Below are 27,573 nucleotides of genomic sequence, written 5' to 3'. Positions count from 1 at the left end.
AGCAAGAGGAAATTCCAGTAAAAGAAAGCAACTCACATGCTGATTTGGGGCCCAATATGCAGAAAGATGGGACCGCTAGCACGACTGATCAATACAGAATTGTTTTGGGCCAAAGACAGAATGTTTGCTCCCCAAGCAGCAGCACATCAGTACAGACCGAGGAACTCGGGGGGCAGCAGAATTAGGTTAGTGGCACCAGGAACTAAACCGAAGCTTCGATGGTGCCCGACAGGGCTCACACATACTCAGAAAAGAAGGGTGCAGCGGCTGCGGGCATTGGAAATTAGAGAGGAACTAGCTGAGAAGAAGCGCGGCGAGTGGTTCAATAAAGATAAACCAATGGTGCCCTCGAATATGACTTGGAAAGAGAAGCGCATCGCAAGGGAGGAAGGCAATAGTGCTGATGACATCGTTATGGATGGAAACTCTGAGGATAAACAGGATATGCCTGCGGATATGGACATTAATATGGTATTTGAGCTGCCCGCTGAATTTCGTGCGCCTAAGGCTGAAGAGGCTGAAGTTGCAGAACTTGTTCTTGGCCCAAAAAGTGTTACATTTGAGAAACCAGAGAAGCATGGACAACACCTAAAGCCTTTGTTTATCAAGGGTCACATTGATGGTAAACCTATTGGTCGCATGCTTGTTGATGGCGGTGCTGGTGTTAATATCATGCCTTTTCGGTTTTTTCTAAGTTGGGCCGAAAAGAGGAAGAACTGATGAAAACCAATATGGGACTTAGTGGGTTCTCAGGAGACTTGTCTGAAGCTAAGGGTGTTATTTCTATGGAGCTCACGGTTGGTAGTAAAACATTGCTGACTGCTTTCTTTGTAGTTGATGTCAAAGGCCGATATAATATACTTTTGGGGCGCGATTGGATCCATGCAAATTGTTGCATCCCTTCTACTCTCCATCAATGTTTGATTCAGTGGGTTGATGATGATGTTGAAGTGGTTGAGGCAGATAATTCGGCCTGCATTGCTTTGGCTGAGGCTCCGGTTGATTGGCAACACGTTGAGATGCGATGCTTGACGGGTAGAGATTTATCAGATTATGATTATATTAGCATTGGCAGAGATGGTTTTGTTCCTGTACATGCACAGTCGGCTAGTGTAGCTCGGCTTAATGACTTATCCTTGTGAACAATGAATAAGGAAGATAGTGTTAAATGGATGCAAAGGCGTGTTGACGAGTATCGTTCAAGAAAGAACGATATGCATGAAGCTATTGAGGATTTCGATGACATGGAGAAGCTTGGACAAGGATTCTCATCGGCTGACCCACTTGAAGAGGTTGATATTGGTGATGGAAGTGTCCCTAGACCTACATTTATTAATGCTAATATGGGGGCCGATCAGAGAGGAAAGGTATGTGCATTACTTAGGGAATTTGTTGATTGCTTTGCTTGGAATTATACTGAGATGCCCGGTTTGAGTAGGGACTTAGTTGAACACAGATTGCCTATTAAATCTGGTTTTAGGCCGCATAAACAGCCCCTTAGGCGATTCAATCCTAGTATATATGACCGCATCAAAGATGAAATTGATCGGTTGTTAAAAGCTCGGTTTATTCGGCCGTGTAGATATGCGGAATGGATTTCTAATATTGTTCCTGTTGAAAAGAAAAATACTGATAAGATTAGAGTATGTATTGATTTTAGGGATTTGAATAAGGCTACCCCTAAAGATGAATATCCTATGCCTATAGCCGACATGTTGATTAACGATGCTTCTGGACATAAAGTAATCAGTTTTTTAGATGGTAATGTTGGTTATAATCAGATATTTATGGTCGAAGAAGATATGTTTAAGACTGCTTTTCGATGCCCTGGTTTTGTTGGTTTATTTGAGTGGACTGTTATGACTTTTGGATTGAAGAATGTCGGAGCTACATACCAGCGTGCTATGAATCTGATTTTTCATGATCTTCTAGGCATCGTATTAGAAATATATATTGATGATGTAGTTGTTAAACCGGATGGATTTGATCATCATTTAGCCGATTTGCGATTAGCTTTTGAAAGAATGCGTCGGTATGGGCTGAAAATGAATCCACTCAAATGTGCTTTCGGTGTATCGGCTGGTAAGTTCTTAGGTTTTATAATTCATGCATGGCATAGAGATTGATCCTAAGAAGGTAGAGGCAATCAAAAAATTGGAGGAGCCCACATGTAAAAGGGATGTGCAGAGATTGTTAGGAAAAATTAATTACTTGAGACGATTCATATCTAACCTTGCGGGAAAAATTGAATCGTTTGTTCCTTTACTTCGGTTAAAATATGAAGTCGAATTCACTTGGGGGGCAGAACAGCGAGAGGCTTTTAATAATATAAAATGGTATTTGTCAAGTCCTCCGGTGCTTCGAGCACCCAAGTCTGGTGTGCCGTTCAGGTTATACATTGCCGCACAAGACAAGGTGATCGGCGCAGTTTTAGCACAAGAGAACGGCGGGAAGGAGTACATCATTGCATACTTGAGCCGCCGTTTGCTTGACGCTGAGAGTCGGTACGTGTTTATTGAAAAATTATGTTTATCTTTATATTATGCATGTACAAAATTTCGGCCATATTTACTTTATAGTACATGTGTAGTAGCTTGCCAAGCCGACGTGATTAAACATATGCTGCAGCAGCCGATTCTTAGTGGTAGGATTGGAAAATGGGCTTATGCACTAATAGAATATGACTTGGCATATGAATCGTTGCGTGCTATGAAAGGTCAAGTCATCGATGATTTTATTGTTGATCATAGGATTAAGGGTGAAGAAGGTATTAATTATGTTAGTGTGTGCCCGTGGAAGTTTTATTTTGATGGATCGGTTTGTAGGGAGGGACAAGGCATCGGTAATGTTTTAATTTCACCAAACAATGTCGTTTATGAAACATCGGTCCGTTTGGAATATCCTTGTACAAATAACCAAGATGAATACGAAGCTATGTTGTCTGGTTTACAAAATTTAGTAGATATGGGTATAAAGGATATAGAGGCTTTTGGAGATTCACTTCTGGTAGTCCGGCAAATTAGTGGTGAATTTCAATGTTTTGATGGATTATTAAACAGCTATTTAGACCGATGTTTAGATATAATTAAGTCTCTGAATACTTTCACTATCGGTCATATACCTAGGGAACAGAATTCTAGAGCTAATTGCTTAGCGCGGCAAGCATCCGGATACCAAATCAGTAGGGGAAAGTTTTTCATATTAGAAAAACCGATGCTAGATGCTGTTAATAGTAATGTTGATCTGTTGGCTATTAATTTGCTAAAGGATGCAGCAGGTTCTTGTTCAATCCAGCAGCAAATAGTACATGGCAAAGAAGATTCGGTGCAGGAGTCACAAATAACCGAATCAGCAGCTAATTTAGAACCAGGTGATTGGAGAACTCCTCTGATTAATCATCTAAAGGATCCTGGACAAACAAGAGATAGGAAAATTCGGTGACAAGCTTTAAAATATACTTTGCTAGATAGTGAGTTGTACCGCCGAACGATAGATGGATTACTTTTAAAGTGCTTAGGTCCTGATCAGTCAACCGTAGCTATGGGTGAAGTACATGAAGGGCTATGCGGAACACATCAGTCGGCTCATAAGATGCAATGGTTATTGAAAAGAGCGGGTTTTTATTGGCCGACGATGTTAGGGGACTGTTTTCGCTATTATAAAGGGTGTGAAGAATGCCAGAAATTTGGAAATGTTCAATTGGCACCTGCAGCTATGATGCATCCCATTATTAAGCCATGGCCATTTAGAGGATGGGGTTTAGATTTTATTGGTCAAATATATCCTGCTTCATCTAAAGGTCATCGCTTCGTCCTAGTAGCTACAGATTATTTTACCAAATGGACCGAAGCAATTCCTTTAAGAAATATGACCCATAAGGAAGTGATTAATTTTGTTTTGGAGCATATTATTCGCAGATTCGGTATTCCTCAAACTTTGACTACTGATCAAGGTTCTTCTTTTATGTCTCATCAATTTCGTGAGTTTGCCGAATCTTTTAGAATTAAATTGTTAAATTCGTCGCCTTATTATGCTCAAGCTAACGGACAGGCCGAATCTAGCAATAAAACTTTAATTAAGCTTATAAAGAAGAAAATTAAGGAGCATCCAAGAAAGTGGCATGAAGTGCTTTCGGAGGCTTTATGGGCTCATCGGATATCTAAGCATGGAGCAACTCAAGTGACACCATATGAGTTAGTGTATGGACAGGAAGCGGTGTTACCTGTAGAGGTTAATTTGCAAGCTCTTAGAGTAGCCAGACAAAATGATTTGTCGGCTGTAGACTATAATAATTTGATGATGGATAGAATTGATGATGTTCCAGAAGAAAGACTAAGAGCCTTACGAGAAATTGAAAAAGAAAAATTAAGAGTAGCTAAGGCTTATAATAAAAGAGTGGGGGGAAAATCGTTTCAAATAGGAGACTTGGTGTGGAAAATGATTTTACCTCTTGGAACTAGAAATAATAAATTCGGCAAATGGTCGCCGAGTTGGGAAGGCCCATATAAGGTTTTAGGAATTGTTCCTGGGAATTCATATTTTGTACAAACTTTGCAAGGGGAGAAATTGCCTAAAGCACTCAATGGAAAATATTTGAAGAAGTATTATCCTGGCATGTGGCAAGAGGCTTGATGGCACTATGGCCGATATTGTTTAAGATATCGCCCTGAGCAAAATATGGCCGATATGATTTCAAGTATCGCCCTAAGTAAAATTTGGTTGATGTGTTATTTGTATGTCACCTTGAGCAGTAATGTGACCAGTGAAAGCAGTCAACACTGTTCTGTGGTATTATTAAAGTGTTTTTGGTGAATACAAGTGTACCAAAAACAGGAGGGCATGTGTTGCAGGTATAATTTGGCTACCAAGTTTATTTGATCTGCTAGATTAGTGTATATGCTAATGTTCAGTGCAGAGACACCAAGTCAGGCAAAGCAAGTTATTTCCTTGGGGCAAAAGTAGAAGGGAAGACATCTGGATGGAGGTGGCGCAAGTGAACAAGGCAACTAGTATAAAACTTCTATTTTCTGGTATGATTAGCGTCCTGGACGGAATATTTTATTATTTCCATTATAGGCCAATGAAGCCCTGTACAAGACATGGCAGGGGAACATGGCTAGCAGGCAGGTTTTTCTGTATACATGGCAACCAACTTAAAGTGGTCAAAACCTATTCGGTTTGGACTTGGAGTCCTGCTCCTAAGCGCAAAGTCCTGTATGCCTTATATATATAGGCCTTGGCCGATTGGAAAAGGTGCAATCAATCGATCCTTTGCAACCTTACGTTACTTTTTTCTCCTACGTTCTTTTCTTTCCAGCACCTAGCTCGTAGCTTCTGCCCAGCCCTAGCAACCCTAGGGTTTGGCTGATCTTTGCCGTTTTGCATTGAAAAACGGTCAGTTTACCTCCACGAAAGTGAGGATTCTGTGGTGCTGTGTGGATCAATTTTGCGCGGCAACAGTTATACTTATACTTTGTCTTCCTCGCATAGGTCCATGAGTCCAGCCTAAGGAGACAACTCATACAACAAAACAGACTGAACAACTTAATCTCTTATATGTCTAACTATGCGGATATAGGTAACACAACGTTTATTTGTTTTCTATAACTTTACTGTGCATATGTGTATGAGTATATCTTCAGTTTGTTCCACGCCCCTCTTTTTTATATAATCATGTGCCATTTTATATTTGTACAACTTGCATGGAAGGAAGTGAAGCAAATCTGGGATTCACCATGACGACGTGCATTCTAGGATTCACCATGACGTCGTGCATTATAGAAAAGCATAAACAAATTCCTATCACTTAGAAGTTAAGATACATGTACTACTAGCGGGACAATGGAATGGAGTGTGCAAAGTCTTTCGTGCCAATTATTCATGCTGATGGAATATCCATCCTTCATGCTTTGCAGAACCATGGAGTGGAATGTACAAAGTCGGTAACCTCATGACGAGAAGGGGTACCCTTGGTTGGTGAAGAAGACATACTTAGTCCACTCCTTGCTCTGCTTACTAATGATGTACGAAGCTGCAAAATACTAATTCTTTTGTTTTATGTGCGTGCAACATTTTGGATGTAGATGTATACCAACATCTTTGGCTCCACTGTTATGGATGAAAACTGGATGTGGTGAGTGTCGTCGAAATTTTATTCATTTTTCATTTTATTCACATTTTTAGTAGAATGACTATTCAGCCAAGATTAGAAAATAGAGAAATTGGTTCCATAACGTTTGGATTTTGGAGGCTTGTCATGCACTGGAAGTTTTACATGTTGATAAGTTGTCTTGCATATCAACGAGTTATTGAGCCAGTGCTCGCATACATATATTTGGTTTTATTGTAAGAGCTCTCTTCATAAGTCTTATTTTCAAGGCCGAGAAGGTGTTGCTATTCATGACATGTGATGTAACAGTGGGACTTCTATTGTTGTTTATCTTGTAATAATAACTCAATTTGATAGCTCAAACTGGTTGAATTATCAATGTACATTTGGGCATAGAGCATGAGGATGGATGGAACTTCTGTACACTTTCAGGTTGTCTATAAATTAGCAGTCTTGGCCACTTTTGAAAAGCACGTTATACAACTAAATTGTTGAAAGTGCAGTTCTACATTAAGTACCTACTGAAATTTTCAAGTTGCCGGACAAACTACTATTACAAATAGTATGCCCCATTTGGCTCTTGTGAGGGCTGAGAGATAAAATAAATCCACCATCAGTAGGTGAGTTCCAACACTGTATGGCAAGGCAATGCTTGGAAACAGTTATTCATTTGAAGGATGATAGAGTTGTGTCGAATATAGTGTATAAAGTAGGTTACAGTTGGACTTGTAGTTGTACCGTGTTTACATAGAATGTGGTGTCGTGTCCTAGTAGGACACTTGTATCCTAGGCCTCTCTTATATAGCGGGGTAGACACACGATGTAACCTATGCCAACATAATAGCACAGGCGCGCAAGGGGGAGCCGGCGGCATGTGCCGGCGCCCGGGTGGCCGGTGTGCGGTATTGTGACGGTGTCACGGGGAGGAGCGCCCGTAGTCAGGCCCCGGGGATGTAGCCATATCGGTGAACCTCGTTAACAAATCTCGGTGTCGTGCTCGTGTGATTGCTTGGTCCTCGGATGATCGACGGTATGTCTCGGATTTATTCTAACAAAGGAGGTAGAAGGCGGTGCAGCAGCTGCAGTTTTCACCTCACTTGTGCTAGCCATTTTTTCTTGAAGATTTGTGCTAGCCAATTTGGGTACGGGTGATCCAATTTGGGTACGGGTGATGCTCACGGAAGCCATCCTATGTAGCTCACGGATTGTCTTGTCTATATAATTCTTGATGTAGATGATGATTGAGTCGTGGAATGCTAGGTTTCCATGAAAGGAAAATGCATGTGCAAGATTGGTACATTTTGTGATGGAAGGATTAATAGATTTGATCTTCTTCTTTGACAACCGTGAGAACATTGAATAAGTGAAACAACAGACGTTATTGACCACAAACTCGCAATGGTTTCTAACTATTGGAAACACAACTTGGATGGCATTGCAACATCGTGTATTTTTTAATTCATATATTTTTGGAAAAAAAATCATGTTTTAATTATATACTTATTATGAACTTGGTTAAGGCTTTAGACGTGCGTTGCACGTGCACACTTACTAGTAGGCCCACAAGTGAGCATCACATGTGTGGCAGAGAACATATAGCCCATTTGCGATTTGTAATAATGTACAACCCATTTTCGAATTCTAATAAAAAATACTACATCCATTTATAGTTTATTAAAATTACAGGCCATTTTCTAGCCAGGACAACGATTAATAATTTCAACCAACTGCTCAAAACAGAATTCAACAAAATTTCCCACATTTTGATGGGATCATAAATATTTTTATCCCAAAATTTCGAGTCAGATTAAATATAATTTCAAAATAAATTTGTATTAGGTAAAAATCCAACAAAATATTGCGCGTGCAACAAGTAATGAAATTAAAAGTTTCAAAATCCAATAATAATATTTTTTTTAAAACTAATTACTTGTTTTGTGCGTTTTTTATAGTTACAGCTCAGTTTTTATAATTACATTCCATTTATTATTTCTTAAATCTCATTTTCTTGTTAAGCCTAATGCATCCCTCCTAGAAAAGATTTGCAGCCCAGCGGGCGGAGAATAACAAGTTGACCTGGGTTGGGCATTCCTCAAAAAAAATATAGCTGGGCTAGCCATTTTCACCTTGAAAAACATAATATCTAGGCTGGATATTTGGTCGACATAAAATAATAGCCTAGGCTAGATGGACCACAGCCCGCCCAGTTGATACCCTGCTCCTCTGAACAACAACAAAAATATCGCTCAAGAAAAACTCTGCTCACACCTCAAAAATCAAATACTGCTTGAGCTGCTGGGTCCCAGCTATCGGCCGCTCCTTGTGCAATCTCTCGTTTATTGACTATATAGGTTGAGAATGGTGTTTGACCGTGATGTTAGGAAATCAGGAGGAAGCAAAAAAATACTATATAGCTGAAAAAATAAGAAGGAAAACCTATATACATACTGCAATCGACACCACTCGTTAACGGTGCCTGAAAATTGTTAGATCCCCCCTCATGAACCGCCCTGAACCACTTGTTGACGCACGGGTCCAACGACCCCTTACCTATCTGCCTCCCAACTGCCCATCGCCGCCACACCGAAAGCCCGCGCGTATATTTTGCTTTTGGTTTTCCCCCATGTCCCATAAATAACTTCTCTTTCTTGTCATCCATACGCCACACACTCCCAAACCCCCACCCCACCAAAAGCAACCACACCACCCACCTACAAACAATAGCCCCGCTACGAGTACTAAAGATATGAGATGCATATTTAGTGTAGTCACTGATTGGATATGAATGGATACACGATCATAGACCTACAAATAAACACATAAAATTGTGGAGTGGGCTAGAAAACATAATTGTCAATAAATGCAGCCCAATGTCACGTGAGAGGCGATAGGATACGTGTCTTTCATCTCCACCTACCCCACCCCGCTCTTTCTTTCCCGCCCTCTCATGGTGAAGGGATGAAAAGGGTGTGGAGGCAAGTGGAGCAGAGAGAAGAAACATTGCTAAGGGGATGATGCAGGGAGGCCACACGTAGTGAGTAAGAGGAGTAGCGAATAAGAAGGAAAGTCAATATATGTACCAGCTGGCAATCACTATAGCTAAAAATGTATTATTGATTCTCAGTTGATTGCAATTTTCTAGAAGTGCAGTAGATTTATGAAAAGGTACGATTTCGGTTTAGTTGAAAGTGTAACTTCCACCTGATTTGTGAAAAAAGTACAACTTCAGTTTAGTGAAAAGTGTAACTTCCACCTGATCTGTGAAAAAGTGCAACTTCAGTTTACTGAGAAGTGTAACTTTCTCTAGATTTCTGAAAAAAACACAACTTCAGTTAAGTGAAAAGTGCAACTTTCACCGGATTTTTTAAAAGGAACAACTTCAGTTAGTGAAAAGTGCAACTTTCACTTTTCAGAAAATCATAACTGGATGAAAAAAGTGCAAGTCCACTTTTCATTGAACTGAAGTAGTAACACTTTTCCTTTCAGAAAACAGTATGGAGTTAATTCGGTTTGACTCCGCACCCCTTGCACGTGTGTACAATTAGATGGTAGGGAGTTAATTCGGTTTGACATTGGCCATGTGCCCAATTAGAAGGTAGGGAGTTCATTTGATTTGACGTAAAACATACTTTTTTGACACAGTACAGATGCAAAACGCTCATACATACGCGCATACACTCATCCCTGAACGCACAAACACACACCCTACTTCTAGCTATGAGCACCTTCGAGAGACTGAACTGGCATATCATCTTAAGATTTACGAAGTCATCGTAGGTCCCTCGTCATCGATGGAAACGTCTTCTTCCACTGAAAGCGCATCGTCGAAAATTCTAAAATAAATACAGAAATAATGCAAGCATCGGGACTTGAACCATGGTGGTTGTGGATAACATTGTCTCTCTAACCATCCAACAACCTTAGCCATTTGTTTCTAAGGATAACAGTAACACGTCCAACGACGGCACACAATCCTTAGAGCCCTCTCGCTCTCAGTTGACCCTTGACCATGGTTGTGGTTAGACACTAGGGAGTTAGTTTGGTTTGATTTCTTTTCTACACACGCACGCGTCGTGCCGCCTAGTTTCGAGCGTGCTCCCGCTCGTGGTCGACCCTTGACTATTATCATAAGGAGTTATTTCGGTTCAAAAGTTGTGTATAAGACATAACTTTGACTAATAATTATTGTGTTATACTCCCTCCGTTCGAAAATACTTGTCAGAGGAATGGATGTATCTAGACGTATTTTAGTTTTAGATACATTAATTTTTATACATTTCTCCGACAAGTATTTCCGAACGGAGGGAGTATATATTTATATGACATAGAATTTATATGGTGAATATTCAAACAAATGCCCAAAGATTAACCCTTTGACGGTCAATGGTTGCATATAGGACAAGACCAACATTTGACTCTTTACTATATTTTTCTTAAGATATACAATTTGTACATTTTATATTCCAAATTATTTTTTTGACGTCTGAGTAAAAACTGTTTTCTACTACTATTGGTCAAACATTTGTGCTAACAAAATCTCATATGCAATGAATTTTCAAGCAAAAAAAATACAATGAAGCCAAATTCAAAATAGAATTATTAGGTATTTCATTTCTAATCATGAACTTACGCAAAGAAAATAGGTATTGGAAACTCCACACCGGAAATAAAGGTTGAGAAACAGAGATGCCACATGTGCTCTCACATGCTAGGTGAGAGGGGGAGAGAGAGAGAGTTGGGAGAGAACGAATGATCATGTGTGTGTGGGCCCATCCTATGCATACCAACGGCCGCACGGTCCCCTCAACACGCTCCTACAAGTGGTCTGCATGACAACAGGGTAGTTGGACGACAAAAAGTCCAACGAAGTATAGTGAACGTAGTAGTTTGCATATTAAATTTGGTTAACATGGTGTCCAAAGATTAACCATCTCATGGTCAAAGGTTGTGTATTACATTCTATAGTGAACATACGACAAAGAGATTAACCCTTCCATGACTAAAGGTTGTGTATATGGCATATCTTTGACCAACAATTACCCTACAACTTGATATTTTGTAGGATATGGAGTTTATATGATCAATTGTCGAACAAAGGGTCCAGGGATTAACCTTTTCACGATCAAAGGTTTGCTAATGCAACAAGAATTTTACCAACGGTCACTATATTACTATGCATTTTCTATGATATATAATTTATATAATTATTTTCATATTCCAAATTGTTTATTTCTCCTTTTGATTAACAACATTTTTATACTAACTAGCTAATTGCCCATGCGTTGCAATGTGGGCATATACATATTATAAAGTTTCAAAACCAACCGTGCCTGATATATACCTTACATGCACCATATTAAAAAAATTGTTAAGATTTTATTTGATTCGATTATGTGTAGGGTAAGGTAATAAAAGTGTTGATTTAACTAAATTTATAGCAAGATTTGAATTGATTTAGGTATGGTAGGGGAAGGAAAAGATGTTTTTTGATTCAGTTGAGGTTTGGGTAATATTTAATTTGATGACTTAATGCAAGGCATGGTTTTGGTAAGATTTGATTGATCTAATGCAGGGCAAGGTTTCCAGTAGGACAAGGAAAGAAAATATCGATCTGATTTAGATTGTTCCAAATAGGGAGGTGTGGGGAGGAAAAACTAACGTAGGCGGCGGGGAAAACAAACATGGAGAGACGAGGGAAACAGTTGGTTTTTCCGTGGGAGAGAGAACAGACAAGCGTGGAGTGGTGAAGGGAGGTGAGGAGAACCTATGAACTCCCATCTAATAGCAGAGATATTTTCCCGTGCATTGCAACGTGAGCATATACATATTATAAAGTGCCAAAACCAATCGTGTCTGATATATACCTTACATGCACCATATTACAAAATTTGGTAAGATTTTGTTTGATTTGAATATGTGTAGGGGAAGGTAATAAAAGTTTTGATTTAGCTGAAGTTCTGCTAAGATTTGAATTGATTTAGGTGTGGTAGGGAAAGGAAAGAAAGTTTTTGATTTAGTTGAGGTTTTGGTAAGATTTGATTTGATGACTTAATGCAAGACATGGTTTTGGTAAGATTTGATTGATTTAATGCAGGACATGGTTTTTAGTAGGACAAGGAAAGGAAATACCGATCTGATTTGGATTATTCCAAACAGGGAGGCGTGAGGAGGAAAAAGTAAGGTAAGCGGACGGGGAAAACCAACATGGAGGGTCGAGGGAATCACTTGATTTTCTGTGGGAGGGAGAATAAACAAGCGTGGAGGGGTGATGGGAGGTGCCGCGAACCTACAAACTCCCATATAATAGTAGAGATATGGGTCAAAAAGTTGCAATAGAAAAATTTAATGTGCAATGAATTTTGAGCGAAGAGTACCATGAAGCTAAATTTAGAAGAAGATGATCACGTATTTCATTTGTATAATCTCGATCTTACACAAAGAAAATTGATAGTGGAAACTCCGCACGGACGAAAAGTTGAAAAAAAAGATGCATGTGTGTGTCTATCATATGTTTGAGGGTGTGTGCTTCCCATATGTTTTGAGCTTGTACGCGTCCCACATTAGGTAATAGACAGAGGGAGTTGAAAGAGAAGGAATGACAACGTGCGTGGGCTCCTCGATCTTACACGTACTGACAACTGCATAGCCCCCTCGGCATGTTCTTGCGAGTGACCGGGTGTGAGAATGAGGGGCACAATTTTTTTCCTAACTATTTTGTTGTTGTATAAACATGAGCACTTCCCTCGCAAAATAGAGCACTACTCGGAGAGAAAACTGATACTACTATATACCCGGAAAAATAAGATGGAAAACCAATATACGTACCAGCTGGCAATCAAAACCTAGGAGATCTCCCCCATGGACCGTCCTCGAATTGCTCGCTGACACACGAGCCCCACGACGCCTTACCCATCCGCCTCTCAACAGCCCATCGCCACCTGGAACCTTGCGCATATATTTTCCTTTTTCATTTTCTGTCCCATGTCTCATGAATAACTTTTCTTCCTTGTCATCATACGCCACACTCCCCCAAACCCCCACCCCACCAAAAGCAACCATGCCACCCACCTACACATAATAGTCCCGCAACGAGCACTAGAGCTTTGAGTTGCATATTTGATGAAGTGATTGATTGAATATGAACGGATACACGGTCATAGAGCTGCAAATACGCACGTAAATACATGGAGTGGGCTACGAAACATAAAAGACAATAAATGCAACCCAATGTCACATCAGCAGCAATAGGATATGTATCTCTTGCCTCCACCTGCCCCACCCTTCTCTCTTTCCCATCCTCTCGCGATGAAGGGGTCAAAAGTGCGTGGAAGCAAGTGGAGCAGAGAGGAGGAACCCCGCTAAGGGGATGACACAGGGAGGCTACACACAACGAGGAAGAGGAGTTGGGTGTTCTATCAAATCTTGGCAGGATCCAGTGAGAGTTGTTGGCGCTAGAGAAGAGCCCCCTCCTTATGTCGTATGTTTATCATTATATAATAATGAGCCGAGAGCGCACACATTTCAATGCACTGATATAATGTTAATTTGTTGACTACATGCATATGAACCATTCAATCGATGGAGCTATCCGCCATGCAGTGTTATGTTCTGTCTAGGATTCCAACCAGACCAACGAAGAAGTAAACAACGCTCGTCTAAGTGCATTTTTCCAAGTAATGTCTTATCTGCTAAGCATAAGAAGCATAATAAGCAGTTCCCTATTCTATTGTAGGCCAACTATTCCTACGGAGGAACACATGAAAATGAGGGATGAACTATTTATGCGAAGTAGAAAGGGCAGAAGAGAGCTTGCGCGAGCAGAGAAGGGGATGGGGAGGGGAGAAAAAAATATGGAGTAACGACTGGTTGTTGATGATAAATTGTTTGATGGTGGAGGTTTTCATTCGGGGGACCGCGTGCATAAATGCGGGGCGGTTTTTTTTGCATGATAATACGTGTCTCATTCATATCATAAAGATCAAATTACAAGTCACGTAAAAACTGACATGACAGAACTGAAAAGATAGCAGAACATTGCTAAGCTTAACACCAACGTCCATCACCTACCTCCGTCACCACCACAACAGCCACCAAAGAAAAAAAATGACGGATCACCTCCTCATCCGAGCTCGACGCGGCTCCATCGCTGATATGCAGCTTTGCGAACCTCCAAGGTGGCTCACCAAAGATGAAACTATTACCGTTGAACGAATCAGACCGGGGCAACACCCCAGACATGCCATCGAACTCCAGATCTGACACCCCACCACGACTAAGACGCCGAAGTAGGAAATCGTACCTGCCATCCATCAACCACGAACCCAGCATATATTCCGTCTTCCAGATGTCATCGATGCAGACCACGATCTGCATCCGCTCCAGAACTACCTCCCAAGCTCCACGCCGACGCTGGAGCAGACGCCATCGCAACGGCGGAGCCCGAGGACACAAGTCCACCACAAGGATGCCGTCGCCGCCACGATATCCCCGCTTGAACAGACTGGTTCCCAAATCCATCACCGACCATAAAGACGATCGCCTCGCCGGAGAAGAATCTGGAACTTCTTTATTCAGCATCGCCGTCGCCGCCGCCGAAGTCAAGGCGTCGGACGATCCAAAAACCTAAGCTATTAGGGCTCTAAACCTAAAGCAAAAATGACACACATGCCCGGGATCTGGCGACCCCCCTCACGACCGACGTCCAAGAGGTCGCCAGCGGAGGAGAGCCGCTGGAAAACGGCGCTGGAAAGTTGGCTCTCTTGGCGGCGGCTAGGGTTTTGGTCTCTAGCCAAACCCGCCCCCGAACAGCAAACCTACGTATGATAATGCGGGGCGGGTTTTAACGAGGCCGATGAGTCAAGCGTCATTAATGCATAGGTGATATACGACTAAGGTGGTGTTTGGTTCTCTAGTTCTAGGACTTTTTCTAGTCCCTAGGACTTTTTGAAAAAGGACTCTCAAGGAGGTGCTTCTAAGGACTTTTAGCAAAAAATCCCAAAAAAGTCCCCCGTGTTTGGTTTGCTAGGGACTTCTTTTAGTCCCAACACGAAAAAGTCTCTGGAACCAAACACCCCTAATATATGGATATGTTGATGCTTTCAAAATATAAGTAAAGCAAAATAAAACGTGAGCACTACTCAAAAGAGAAGACCGATACTACCTGCAAACGCAAAAATAAATACTTTTTTTCCGAAACTTTCAAAAAAATCTTTACCTCTTTACCTAATAATAAATAAAATTGGGTTTCTGTCGTCCGTCGGTGGTGTTTTTGCAAAAAAGCCCCTGCCGATTTAGGTATTCAACCCGCAATCCTATTCTAAGTGACTTATCCAAGAAAACGTTTCGTTTATGCAAGAGACACCCTACGTTGTTTAGTATTCAACCCATGGTCACACACCAACCATCACGCACGCACGCAAACGTGATTCGCGGGGCTGATTCAATGAATTATAACCGGGAAAGAAGGAACAAATCCTGACCACGATTTATAGAAAAATCGCACCAGGCATGAGAATCAGATTCAGAAAAGAATGAACAAAACATGATGGGAAGGCAATCGAAGGGGTCAAATCCACACATATTCGAATGATAATAAATACGACAGCACCGACGGCGCGAGCACCGTAGTGTTGGAGACGGGGAAGGGCACAGTGCTGTCCCAGTTCTTGCCGTGAATCGTTGAGGAGGAGGAGCCGAGGAGGGTTCCGCGGCGGTCGTTGACACAGGCGTGATGGGGACGAGATCCGGCGGCGGCGCTCCAGATCTGGTGGTCTGGAACGAGGTGCCAGCAACTTGGCGGTCGTTGACGCGGGCGTGATGGGGACAGGAACCGTCGGTGGCACTCCGGATCTGGTGGTCTAGAACGGGGTGCCAGCGACTTGGCTTCACATCGGCCTGCATGCATATGCACTCCATAGAATTAGAACGAGACGAGGAAATGAGAGAGAGAGAGAGAGAGGACATGACAGGACGGGATCCGGCGGCTGCGCTCACTCAGGTGGAACGGGGGCACCAGCGATTTTGGAGGCTTCACATCGGGGCCTGCATGCAGTTACCCGATTGAACACGCCGGCAACCTGGGAACGAACTTCGCCGAGCAGCCGTCTCATAGCGCTTAAATGCCGTTGGCTACGCATATCGGTGGAAGCACGGGATGAGAAAGAGAGATGGAGCGAGAAGGGGCAAATTGCGAATCGCTGCGAGAAAGGGAAAGAGGAGAGGGGTCGGCTCGGCTGGCTTGGCTCCCTCTTCGCTCCGCCCACACGGAGTCCACCGATCAGAGAGATTTGAGAGAGGATGAGAGATGGAGCGAGAGAATAGGAAAGATGGATGCAGATGCATCCTAGTGGGGGCGAATGGATAAGCCAGCGTTGGAGACGAATGGATAAACCAGTGGTGGAGCCATGGAGGTACACGTGATGGGCCTGATGGGTGTACGTGTAGGTGCGTGTAGGCCGCTCAGCCGCACGGGAGTTATAATATTTTCTTGTGTTTGGACCAAGACTTAATAGTGCAAAAAAAATATTGAGAATGAAATATAATCTTCCAAATAGAGCAAACCTACCATTAGAAAAAAAACTACATTATCAAAATCATTAGAATTCAAATCTTTTGGTAATTTCGTAAAATACTTTAAATGAATTATTAAACACTCGAAGATGTTCACGACGGAACAAACATATGCTGCCTCACCGCGATTGCTCTTTTTCTTCCGAGCTTTGGGAGGCTCCCTGCCATATGGATGTAGATGATCAAGAAGAGTTCAGAAAAGCCAAGTCCCTTTTTTTCTAAAAAAATAAAATTACTTTTTTGCCACTTGAAACGTGGTTAGGGCACGTACAATGCGGGCACTGGGAATAAAATACTGGCAGATTTTGCATCGTCCTGGCAACTTTCCTGATATCAACCCATAACCTAGAGTCGGACACTAAAAAAAGTATACGCAATGTAGCTGCTAGGGCCGTATGATTGTGCATGTTAATTTGCTTGGGATTCTAAATGCTCTTGTGTTGGAGCCGGCCTTAGAGTGATATTTTTAACCTCTTCATCTGTTGGTCATTATCTATTATGATATCCATGTATAATAAGTGATTCCACATGAGTTTGTCAGTTAATGCTAGCCTACATAGATAGTGTGTTAGGTGGTGGATCAGTGCATCATCTTGGGATTGATCACATTTGGGTTCATTGTGATCACGTAGACATCACAACTATCATGGACAAGGGCGGGAAAGAGGATAAGCTTCGAAACGGCAAAGGCGTGTGATATTGATTTTCACCCGTTGCAACGCACGGGCCTTTTTTGCTAGTAAAATAATAAAAAAATAAATACTAACAAGGAAAAACAATATACGTACCAGCTGGCAATCGACGTGTGCGAAATCCCTCCCACGAACCGCCCCCAGATCGCTCGCTGACGCGCGGGCCCGACGGCCCCCCACCGCTCCGCCTCCCAACTGCCCACCGAGAAGTCGAGAACCCCGCGCGTATTCCCAATATTTCTCTCCCGTAAATAAACTTCTCCTCCCCGTCATCCACACGCCACACTCCCCCGTCCCACCGCGCCACCCACCTGCCCGCAGCGGTTCCGCTACGGGTACTCGGCATTCCTCCCCGCCGCCTCGCCTCGCCTCCCCTCCCCTCCCCTCTTCCCGTGGAGAGACAGACACGCGGCCGCCAGCCAGGCCGAGGCATGTCCGGCGGCGCCGCCCTAGCCTCCCAGTCCCAGCCCTCCGCGCCCCCGTCGCAGCCGCAGCAACAACAGCAGCAGCAGCAGGCCAGGGAGCAGCTGAAGAAGGCGGTGGAGATGAACGCGGTCCGCCTGCAGGCCATCGGCGAGCGGATCAGGGGCCACTTCCGCGGCGGCTCCTACGCGCTCGCGCCCGCCGACCTCTCCCACCTCGTCTACGCCCTCGCCAGGTCCGCCCCTCCCCCCACCCGCATTATCCCGCTCTCCCCGTCCCAGCCTCCGTCCCCCCTAATTCTCCCTAGGGTTTTTGGCCGCGGCGACGCGGCGCAGTGGCTCTTCGCCTAGTTTTTTTTCCACCGTGCGTGCGTGCTTGCAGGGGGATCGATTACGCGCTGTCGGGCGGTGACATTCCTAAGATCGCGAGTGAGATACCAGACACTCTGAGAAAGGTAAAATTGCGTCTGTCCCCTTCCTCGGCCGGACAAATTCCCCTTGTTTTGTTCCGCGCAGTCTTCTCAATTTCTGTTGTCTTTTGGCCGGTTCGTATAGTGGTGAAACGGACATGGCAGTTTCTGCTGGCGAGTCTAATTATTAGACCATAACCGCCCTTCCTTACTCATGATTCACTGCTCGTGTGACTCACTACAGCAGTTACTAGTTGTGATCACCTTAATGCATTATAGAAGTGGAACACGCATTTGGTGTGACGGCAGTTGAGTTTTTCATTGTAAGCTAGGTATTTTTTACCCTTGGACCTTCTGTGAATGCGCTTCCTTTTGGTCTAAATTGCAATGTTTAGCAAATGGGAGTAACACAATACATATAGGTTGAGAGCGCAAGCTGTGTAATTGTGAGACTTAAATGAATGAATGGTAGATTGGTATCTTTTGTTTTCTCCGAAACATCTCTTTGAGAGGGTCATGGCCTCAGCAGTGTGCTTTGTTGATTCAAGACTTCAAGTACACCAACTTCATAGCATAGAGATAACTAGTTGACCAAAGTTAAGGAAACTCATATGAGAGTCTAACTTTTAACTTAAAAAGTGAAGTGACTTATTTTCCCTTTCAAGTACTATAGTAGCGGGCACTCTTTGGAGGATTCTAGTTCCTAATTTCACAAAAAATTATGTTAGATTTGTGATTCTGTTGTTCATATGCCTTTTCTTCTGGTAATAAGTGACCTAATCAAGGGGGTAATATAGTCTTTGCCAGGCATACTTGTTTCTATGCAATACCTGAAACTGCCCGTCTATTCAGGATATGGGTGAATATATTTTGTATTTTCGAACTTATTTAGTTCTTCTGGGGAACACATCCTAACATTGTTATTTTCTAGATTTGTTGTATGAGGTAACTAGCATATGAGCTGTACACTTACGAATTTTGACCTTGAATTATGTTGTCCATTCATTGTGGGTGGATAATTTGTTTATGCGGTAAATTAAGTCGTGGTCAATATTTTGCTTAATTCTGTGCTATTAATTTTAACTCTACCACTATTTACCAGGTATATGAGCTGAGGAAGGATCCATTTCTACAATCTTCTGTCATGGTACTGATCATATCATGCAAGGTAAATCACCTTTCATGCCAGTCATGTGTTAGTACCACTTAGAAACTTTTTCCCAAACCAGAACACAATTACGTACGAGGAATTATCTGTTTATATAGTCTTGTTTCACTCATGTTGGTTTATTTGAAAAGTCCAATTGTAAACAGACTTAGAGAAGAACACATTTTCTTCCGTGACTGCATATATGATTATATGTATCATCAACATATTATTTGCTTCAACCCAATGTTCAGCTGGTCTAAACAAAACCCCAATGTTTTGCTATAAAAACAATTACCATCTATCCATTGATCCTACTCATGTGTGTTAAATTTCTTCAACTGTATAATTTACCTTCGAGTTGCTTCAAGCGATTCAAAGTGTTACATGCATACGTTGATTAGGTTATATGCCAAGGTTACAATTTTTCATGCATCTGTTGATTATGTTATATGCCAAGGTTACAATTTGTCTCTTGAGCTTGTTTTTCAAACATAATATGTGGCTCTCCCACTAAAAAGTTAATCTGTTAATGCACATGCTGTTTTGCAGAATGCTTGTAAAAACAAATGGTTTCAGCCTTCAGATTACATTGATATTCTCAGAATGGCTGATGAGGTGTGTATGAAATGCTTGGTTTCTTCTTTTATGTTCATTGCATATCTGTAGTCTTGGGTGGTGGCATGGCCATATCATCTTACCTAGTTATAATTTATCTTGGCATGAAGCTATCTGGCAGCTTCTGCACGAACAGTAGCGAGCCAGCTAATGACAGCACCGTGCTTGAAATCATTTCAACAGTAATGCCAAGGTAAGGAGGGAATCTCTTTCTCTGGATGCTTACATGTTGCCATCACATTCCCTGTTGTCAGTTTTATGTAAATCTTAATACAAAATGAAATTAGAACCACAAAAAATGTGAGATTGGAAATCCCATTTTCGCGAAACATGTTTTACTATCTTATTAAACACTTCAGACTTTTAATTCAGGGTGACACGGATATCTCATATCATGCTTCAGAGTTCAAAATGTAAAAATAATACTTGAAACATAATATGAAATCCAAATATTGTGTAGCTTAGAGTCAGTATGTTTCAAAAATTTAAGCTATTAAATTTAAAATTTCAATTTCCAATTTTCAGTTGTTTAGGTTTAGTATTCACAAGACAAATTTAAATAAATACTCCCTCCATCCCTTAATATAAGAGCGTTTTTGACACTAGTGCAGTGTAAAAAACGCTCTAATATTATGGGAAGGAGGGAGTATATTTGAACCCATTGGTTATAATATGATCAACCGAAGTCACTCATTAGCTTTGTGACACATTTTATTTGTTTTAATGTGGTCCTTCTTGTAGGTATTATCCTAAGTTGAAGTTCGACCGTCTAATCACTTCGCTGGAAGCAAAGGTGGTCAATCTGTTCAATTAAAATTATCTTATATGTGCTATTCTTCCTGATAAGTTCTCTAATTTGTTATAATCACTCACGCCCACCTTTTTGCATTCTTACATCCTGATGTGGGAGGACATATATTGATAAGCGACAAAGCTTTGTTTCATAGCTGTAGCCTGGTTTTGATATACCTGTCTGTACTTACAGGTTGGATATGATATTTTGATGGCTGACTTCTTTATTCATAGAAATCTGCCTAAACATGAAAAGATTGTAAGTACCATTCCAGGGAAAATATTTATTTTACTAAATTTCAGTGTTGATGCTATTAAACTGCCTGTGTACTGATTTAAACAAGTGTTGATGCTATTTAAACTGCTCATGTACTGATTTAAACAAGTGTTGATGCTATTTAAGTATTTTACTTGGCTGTGTTCAACAAGTGTTGATGCTATTTAAACTGCCCATGTGCTGATTTTAACAAGTGTTGATGCCATTTAAGTATTCTGCATGGCTTGTCTCAACAAGTGTTTAATGTTATTTAAACTGCTCATGTACTGATTTTCGTGTTTTGCTATTATACTATTCACTTAATTATATGTTTTTCTTTTGAGTTTCTTGACCAAAAGCTTGACACAGTGGCAACCCTCTTAGGTATTTTTAAAATATTAAACATAACACTATGTAGCATCATGTTCTGTTTACATCGGTTAGTATTGTATTAATGTCTCTTGCATTTGGCTTGATACTGGTTGCGAGATCTTATGGGTTTCACCTCTAGCCTACCCCAACTTGTTTGGGACTAAAGGCTTTGTTGTTGACTTGTTGTTGTTGTATTTGGCTTCATACTCCCTCTGGTCCTTTTAACTCCGCGTTTTAGATTTGTGTCCAGTCAAACTTTGCAAAGTTTGACCAACTTTATATTAAAATATATCACCATCTACAATAAGAAATATATATACTATGAAACTACATTTCATAATGAATCTAATGATGTTGATTTGGCATTGTGAATATTGATACTTTTTTCTACAAGTTTGGTCAAAGTAGAGATACTTTGACTCCGGACAAAACTTATATGCAGACTAAAAAGGACCGGAGGGAGTACTGGGCAACTGAATATTTGTAAATTTGTTGTGTCTTCATGTTGACCACTGTCGTCCTGTTTACTTTACCATGATACCTCTTCTGGAATAGTGTCCAAAAGATTTTGGGACCAACTTGTTTAGTTTCTAGCTGTCAATAACAACTAATAGTTGCACAGATTCTGCTTGTATGCTAATTATTCCAAAATCTCTGTTCTGTATGCCCTTGTTGTTTATTGAGTGATCGGATAGTATAACGCTATTGTGGGAGTTCGGTAACACTTCATGACTACTCCCGTCGTTTCAAATTATTTGTATTTCTAGCCCAACTCAAACCTCTAAGTTTGACCAAGTCTATAGAAAACTATACCAATATCTACAACACCAAATTAGTTTGATTGGATTCATCATAAAATGTATGTGTATTATTATTATATACTTGATGTTTTCAAATATTAGCACATTTTTCTTTATCTTGGTCGAATAAGGGAAGCCTGACTTGAGAGAAACTATAACTCAGAATAATTTGGAACGGATGGAGTATGTATTATATTTCTCTTATTGGTTTTGTCTTTCAATGTCATTGTCTCATGATTTTATATCCAGTAGATTTATTGGTTGTTTCACCTTCTGCAGTGTCTAGTTGTTGTCCAAAAGGAAAATTTAGATGTCTCATCATGTATTGCAAGCCCCCAGCATGTGAGGTGCATTACCTTCTTTGCTTTGATGCTTGATATGTTATGCCAAGAGACACATGCCTGATGTTTTTTATGTTTCAGCTTTTTAGTAAACGGAAAAGGTGTGGACAAGAGGACTAATGTTTCAATGGTTAGTGTCCCACTTCCTTGACTAAATTACTTTTTGTTTGAAGAAAAACCGTTGCCTTCCACTTTCTGCCATTTTTTCTGCCTTTATCACAAAGCCTTGTGCACCCTGTCGACAGTGGTTAATCTTCAATTCTCAAACAAGCTTAGTTCATGCATTTCAAATAATTAACAGGAAACAGGACCCCAGTTCCCCACTGATATCACCAAGATGCTCAAATATGGTGCAAACATTGTACAAGCTGTTGGATATTTTACTGGTATATTTGATGATTATATGTTTTGTGTGTTTTCCTTCTCCAGAAGCACACATCAAATTCTAGCATGTGCTGATTTAGCTTTATATTGCAGCTAACTACATCATAGCTGTAGCAGTTGTGAACAATTTGATGTCTTTTGATGCTCCAAAACTCGGTGACTATGCCCAACCAGTTACAACAGATCTTCCTGGTAGGTCATTAAGTTTAGTTCTTTAATTTTAAGTTATGCTTTGACAATTTCTTGACTCAAATCTGGAATAACATGTTTTTGTTTGAATTCCTCATTGTGAACTTTTATGTAGATTCAGATTCAGATATGCTACTTGAAGGGCCATCAAGAGTTTCCCTAAAGTGCCCCATAAGGTACTGTATATTCATGACATGTACTTTGCTGTATTGTGTTTGAATTTACTTACTCTAAATTGATAAAACTTGGGCGCCTAGCCGCCTTCAATCCTGTTATACTCCCTCCTTTCCTGAATATAAGGTGCATAAATTTCCATGCAAGTCAAACATATGTATGTTTGACCAATATTATAGAACAAAATATCAATGTCCACAATACTAAATAAATAAAATATGGAAATTCTTTTCATGATGGATCTAATGATGCAAATTTGGTATTATAGATATTAATACATTTTCTTAAAACTTGGTCAAACATGCACAAGTTTGACTTCTGAAAAAACTAATGCACCTTGTATTTTGGAACAGAGGGAATATATTACAAGGGCACAAGTAAGCTCTTGCATGTAATACGACAAAGAACCTCTATACAAACTATTCCTTGTCATCAATCTCCATTAATTAATTATGTTCTGTGTCTGGTTGCCAATGTAGAAGTTGCAATTGTTTATCATGCATGTGTATGTGACTATGTGGCAATATTACACAAACTCAATTTGGACAATTTATTCACATTGTAATGACTACTCTGATACTCCATGTGTCTGTCTAGACTGTTGTTTATTCGGTTTTGTAAATTCAACCTCTGCTTATTTGAACGGAAAATGCTAATGAGCTGCAGTTGAAAATGTTTTTTGTATGTTATTGCAGTTTTAGGCGTGTGCAAACCCCAGTTAAAGGGCGTCTATGCAAACACCATCAGGTACATCTGTTTATTTGTATTCATGGGTTGAGCCTTTTCCTTCTTGACATAAATAATGATATGGCGTGTGTTTTGTAGTGTTTTGATTATGACAGTTACATGGATATTAACTCGAGGAAACCAACCTGGCGCTGTCCATGTTGTAATACTCCTTCAAATTTCATTGACATTCGAATTGATCAAGAGATGGTCAAGGCAAGTTGTATAATGTATCTGTAGTTCTGTACATGTTTTCATCTGATTATGTTTTCCTATGATTGATCTCCTTTTTGTTTCAGATTTTACAAGGGACTGGTAATGATATCATGGATGTTCTTGTATTCCCGGATGGATCTTGGAAAGCTGTTTCAGTTCATGATGAGAAATCAGATAAACATGGTGACGCAATTCAGCAGAATGGGGACACTGTAGAAACTGATGCAACTCCTTCAGATGTTATAGACCTAATAAACAAGGATGATGATGGTGATCTGCCTATGAGCTCGGTATCTCCCTCAGAAGATTTGAAGCCTGTGTTGAATAGTCAAGATATATCTGTCATGGACTATCTTCCGAATTTCCCTCTAAGCACAGCCACTCAGTCAGAAGATATGTATGTAGGAGGTGGAACTTCAACTTCTGGCCAAAATTTGTTACCTTCATCTAGTGGCGGACCTGGCTCTAGTTCAATTGGGACCTTGGAGTCTATTCTCCCTAGAGATATCCTGCAAATGCAACCTGCTACCACACGTGCCATCTCTCCTTCTGAAACCTCCAATTTAACATCTGTCATGCAACAAGTTTCACAAGGATACCCCAGTATTATGCAGATGCAATCACAGCTAGATTCTTTACTTCGATCAGCACATCATACTAGAAATGTCAGGAGAGAGCCTGTAGCAGTCCAGGCTCTGGCAGTGCCACAACATAATTCATCCAGAAGGGTGCAGCCAAATGTCTCGAATTGTCCACCTCCCACCCCACAGTCCATTTCACCTTCTTCAAACTACCAAGCACATCATGTGACAAATGCAGACAGTGTAATCACATCGATGGTTAATGGTGTTGGGCCACTCTCAAGGGCTCCTGATGGTTCCTCACCATTCCATCTACAGTCGACACAACAGGTAATTTTACTCTTCTGAAGGCCCTCTGGAATGATATTTACCAACATAGTGTAGCATTGCATTGTTTCATCTCACAATAAAATTACTGTACATATCATGTTAAGTACCCCCTCTGTAAACAAATGTCAGAGTAGTGATCTAAAGCATCTTCTATTTGTTTACAGAGGGAATATTTACTCACATTTGAACTAGTTGATGTCTTTACTTTTATGCAAAACCAAGTGACAAGTCAGCGGAGCTCCATAACTGGTAGTATGATAGTGTTTGGATGTTGAAAAATGTCTCATTTGGTTCCGAGTTATTTGAAAAGTACTTGATGCCTAAACATTTGAAAAGCTCCAGGCCTGTTACATAATTGTATACTATCTCGCTTGTGTTTTGCAGCCGCATCAAGTATTTAGCATATGATAGTACCTGTTTTTGGCAATTAGCTGTTAGCTGCACTAGGATGTCAGTTGGCGTAAGCACCTACAATAACGACATTGTTTAGTAACACTACTGTAGACTGCGGGCTCAGTGCAGCCAGTTTCAACTTACTAACAAGAAGTGGAACCAATTTTCTCTGTATTTTTGCTTGGATTGAATTTATCTTGATAAACAACATTTCTTGATGGACTTGCATAATTCTGGCAGGATATGCGCAACATGCCAAACCATCAACGTGGTCGGGTTATGGGCCTTGCTGCAAATCCCTTCATGCATATGAGACCGCCGACAGGAGGCCCTGGACAGGGTAGAGGTGCTAATGCCTATGGAGCTCCCTACCCTCAACAATATCAGCAATATGACCAGCGACAATTCGACAATCTAATAGGCCAACTGGTGAACCGAGGCGTTGCAGTTAGCCAGGCCACACCAGGCCATCTCTACGTTCCCCAGCAGAGCCAGGCAATGAGAACGCATGCAGTGTCCCGGCAGTCTACTCCACCAGTGCAACCGCGCGTGCAGTCTCCTGGCCTAGCACCTACTGTTCCGCGTGTGCAGTCTCCTGGCCTAGCACCTACTGCTCCGCGTGTGCAGTCTCCTGGCCTAGCACCTACTGCTCCGCGTGTGCAGTCTCCTGGCCTAGCACCTACTGTTCCGCGTGTGCATTCTCCTGGTCTACCACCTCCTTCTCCGACTCCCGCTACGCCCCTGCTCGAGGACCCCGATGTCCCGGAGATCGAGATGGATCCGAACTGGCAGCCCACGGGGCAGATGAGGGGGAGCCTGGTAGGCTCTGCTTACGATCAAGCAATCGAACGGTATCTGCAGCCTGGTGGTGGTCAGCGGACAAATCAGGCTCGGCCACCTGGCAGGTAAACATATACTCGTCAGGTGCTGTGGGTGGCTCTGGATTTAGAGAGGCTAACATGGATCTACTTTTGTGGGTGGCTCTGAACTCTGAACGTCTGATCTGCGGTTAGATATTAACGTCCTTAGTTATGTTATGTTAGCCTGCAAATGTAGGGAGTTACTGAATGGGCTGCTTAGCGTTAGCGTACATCTGTTGTTGTGCAATGGAACGAAGTATCTATTATTATTTTATGTCACCTCTTCTGGGCGTCAGCACTCTTCTATTGTGCTCGGATGTGCATGCCGGTTGCATTCGTTTCATGTAGTTTGAATTTGAATTTGCACTTGGATAAATTGCTCACAGAGTTAGTACGTAGTTCACATTCTTAAAGTTTGAACTGAATAATATACGTTGCATCCTGGGTTCTTATTCATATGTAGTGCAGTTAAATAGTAACACAACCGGCCTGTTTGTGGAACGATTTGTGGCACGTTTGTGTGACCAGGAGTCAGAAGTACTTTGAAGTGGATGTGATCTAACAGCCAGCACCCCGTTAAGTCCATTTTGTGGTTGTTAAACTGTACGGTCCTCCAATCCGTTTATGATAAACTTTGGGCAAATTATGTCTAATAAAAACTGTACCGTGCTGCATTGCTGGAGTTGAGTTTTTCTTTTACATGTGCATATTACTCAAAGCGTTTAACCAAGTAGATAAGCAAGAGATTGTTGTCGCGTTAGACCTCGGTGTTCCTACCAGCTTGCGGGGCATTCCAATGCACGTTCAATATCCAACAATACCAGGGTGATCTTGCATTGAAGAAAAGATGCCCTACCCGTTTTCTTGTACCGATCCCAGTCTATGGTACCACGATCCACACCAGATGGGATGTGCTCTCGATTTGGAATGTAATTCACTACGAGGTTTTTAGTAAGAAATGGGAAGGAAAACCAGAGAGCTGAGGGAGGAGGGATTACAACAAGGGGATAAGAGACGAGAGCCGTACGCCTGTATTTATGATACTCGTTCTTTCCACACAGATTGCGTGCTTAAGTAGTTGGAAATTGTGAAAGTAGACCTGATTTCATAGTTTAATAATGACCCCGTTTATTCGAACACAATGTCCAGGGGTACAAAGGCAATCTTTGGTGGAGACATGAACTACACTTAT

At 41.4% G+C, this 27,573-nt stretch overlaps 1 protein-coding gene and 1 long non-coding RNA gene across 2 annotated transcripts; one reads left to right on the top strand and one right to left on the bottom strand.

The window, feature by feature from the left end:
- Nucleotides 1-15,531: 15,531 nt before the first annotated feature.
- LOC119342109 lies at nt 15,532-16,608 on the bottom strand. Its single transcript, XR_005165388.1, has 2 exons — nt 16,103-16,608; nt 15,532-16,003 (listed from the first exon to the last, which is right to left on the bottom strand). It is a non-coding gene; the product is annotated as an uncharacterized LOC119342109 (long non-coding RNA).
- Nucleotides 16,609-17,653: 1,045 nt separating this feature from the next.
- On the top strand, nt 17,654-26,779 carry LOC119341437 (E4 SUMO-protein ligase PIAL2-like). Its single transcript, XM_037613309.1, has 16 exons — nt 17,654-18,028; nt 18,175-18,247; nt 19,305-19,370; nt 19,902-19,967; nt 20,078-20,160; nt 20,709-20,760; nt 20,953-21,018; nt 22,467-22,534; nt 22,610-22,658; nt 22,830-22,914; nt 23,006-23,104; nt 23,217-23,277; nt 23,971-24,022; nt 24,101-24,217; nt 24,301-25,128; nt 25,762-26,779. Exons 1-16 carry the CDS (start codon nt 17,802-17,804, stop codon nt 26,428-26,430), a joined length of 2,661 nt encoding a protein of 886 aa, XP_037469206.1. The 5' UTR covers nt 17,654-17,801; the 3' UTR covers nt 26,431-26,779.
- Nucleotides 26,780-27,573: the final 794 nt, after the last annotated feature.

This window comes from Triticum dicoccoides, chromosome 7B (genome assembly GCF_002162155.2).
Source record: "Triticum dicoccoides isolate Atlit2015 ecotype Zavitan chromosome 7B, WEW_v2.0, whole genome shotgun sequence".
Lineage (NCBI taxonomy): Eukaryota > Viridiplantae > Streptophyta > Magnoliopsida > Poales > Poaceae > Triticum > Triticum dicoccoides.
This window is presented reverse-complemented; position numbering and strand designations above follow the sequence as displayed.

Coding starts and splice junctions, on each gene's coding strand:
- LOC119341437 (XM_037613309.1), top strand. CDS start 17,802: ATGTCCGGCGGCGCCGCCCTAGCCTCCCAGTCCCAGCCCTCCGCGCCC. Junction 22,659..22,829: donor AGAGGACTAATGTTTCAATG/GTTAGTGTCCCA, acceptor AATAATTAACAG/GAAACAGGACCCCAGTTCCC. Junction 22,915..23,005: donor AGCTGTTGGATATTTTACTG/GTATATTTGATG, acceptor TTTATATTGCAG/CTAACTACATCATAGCTGTA.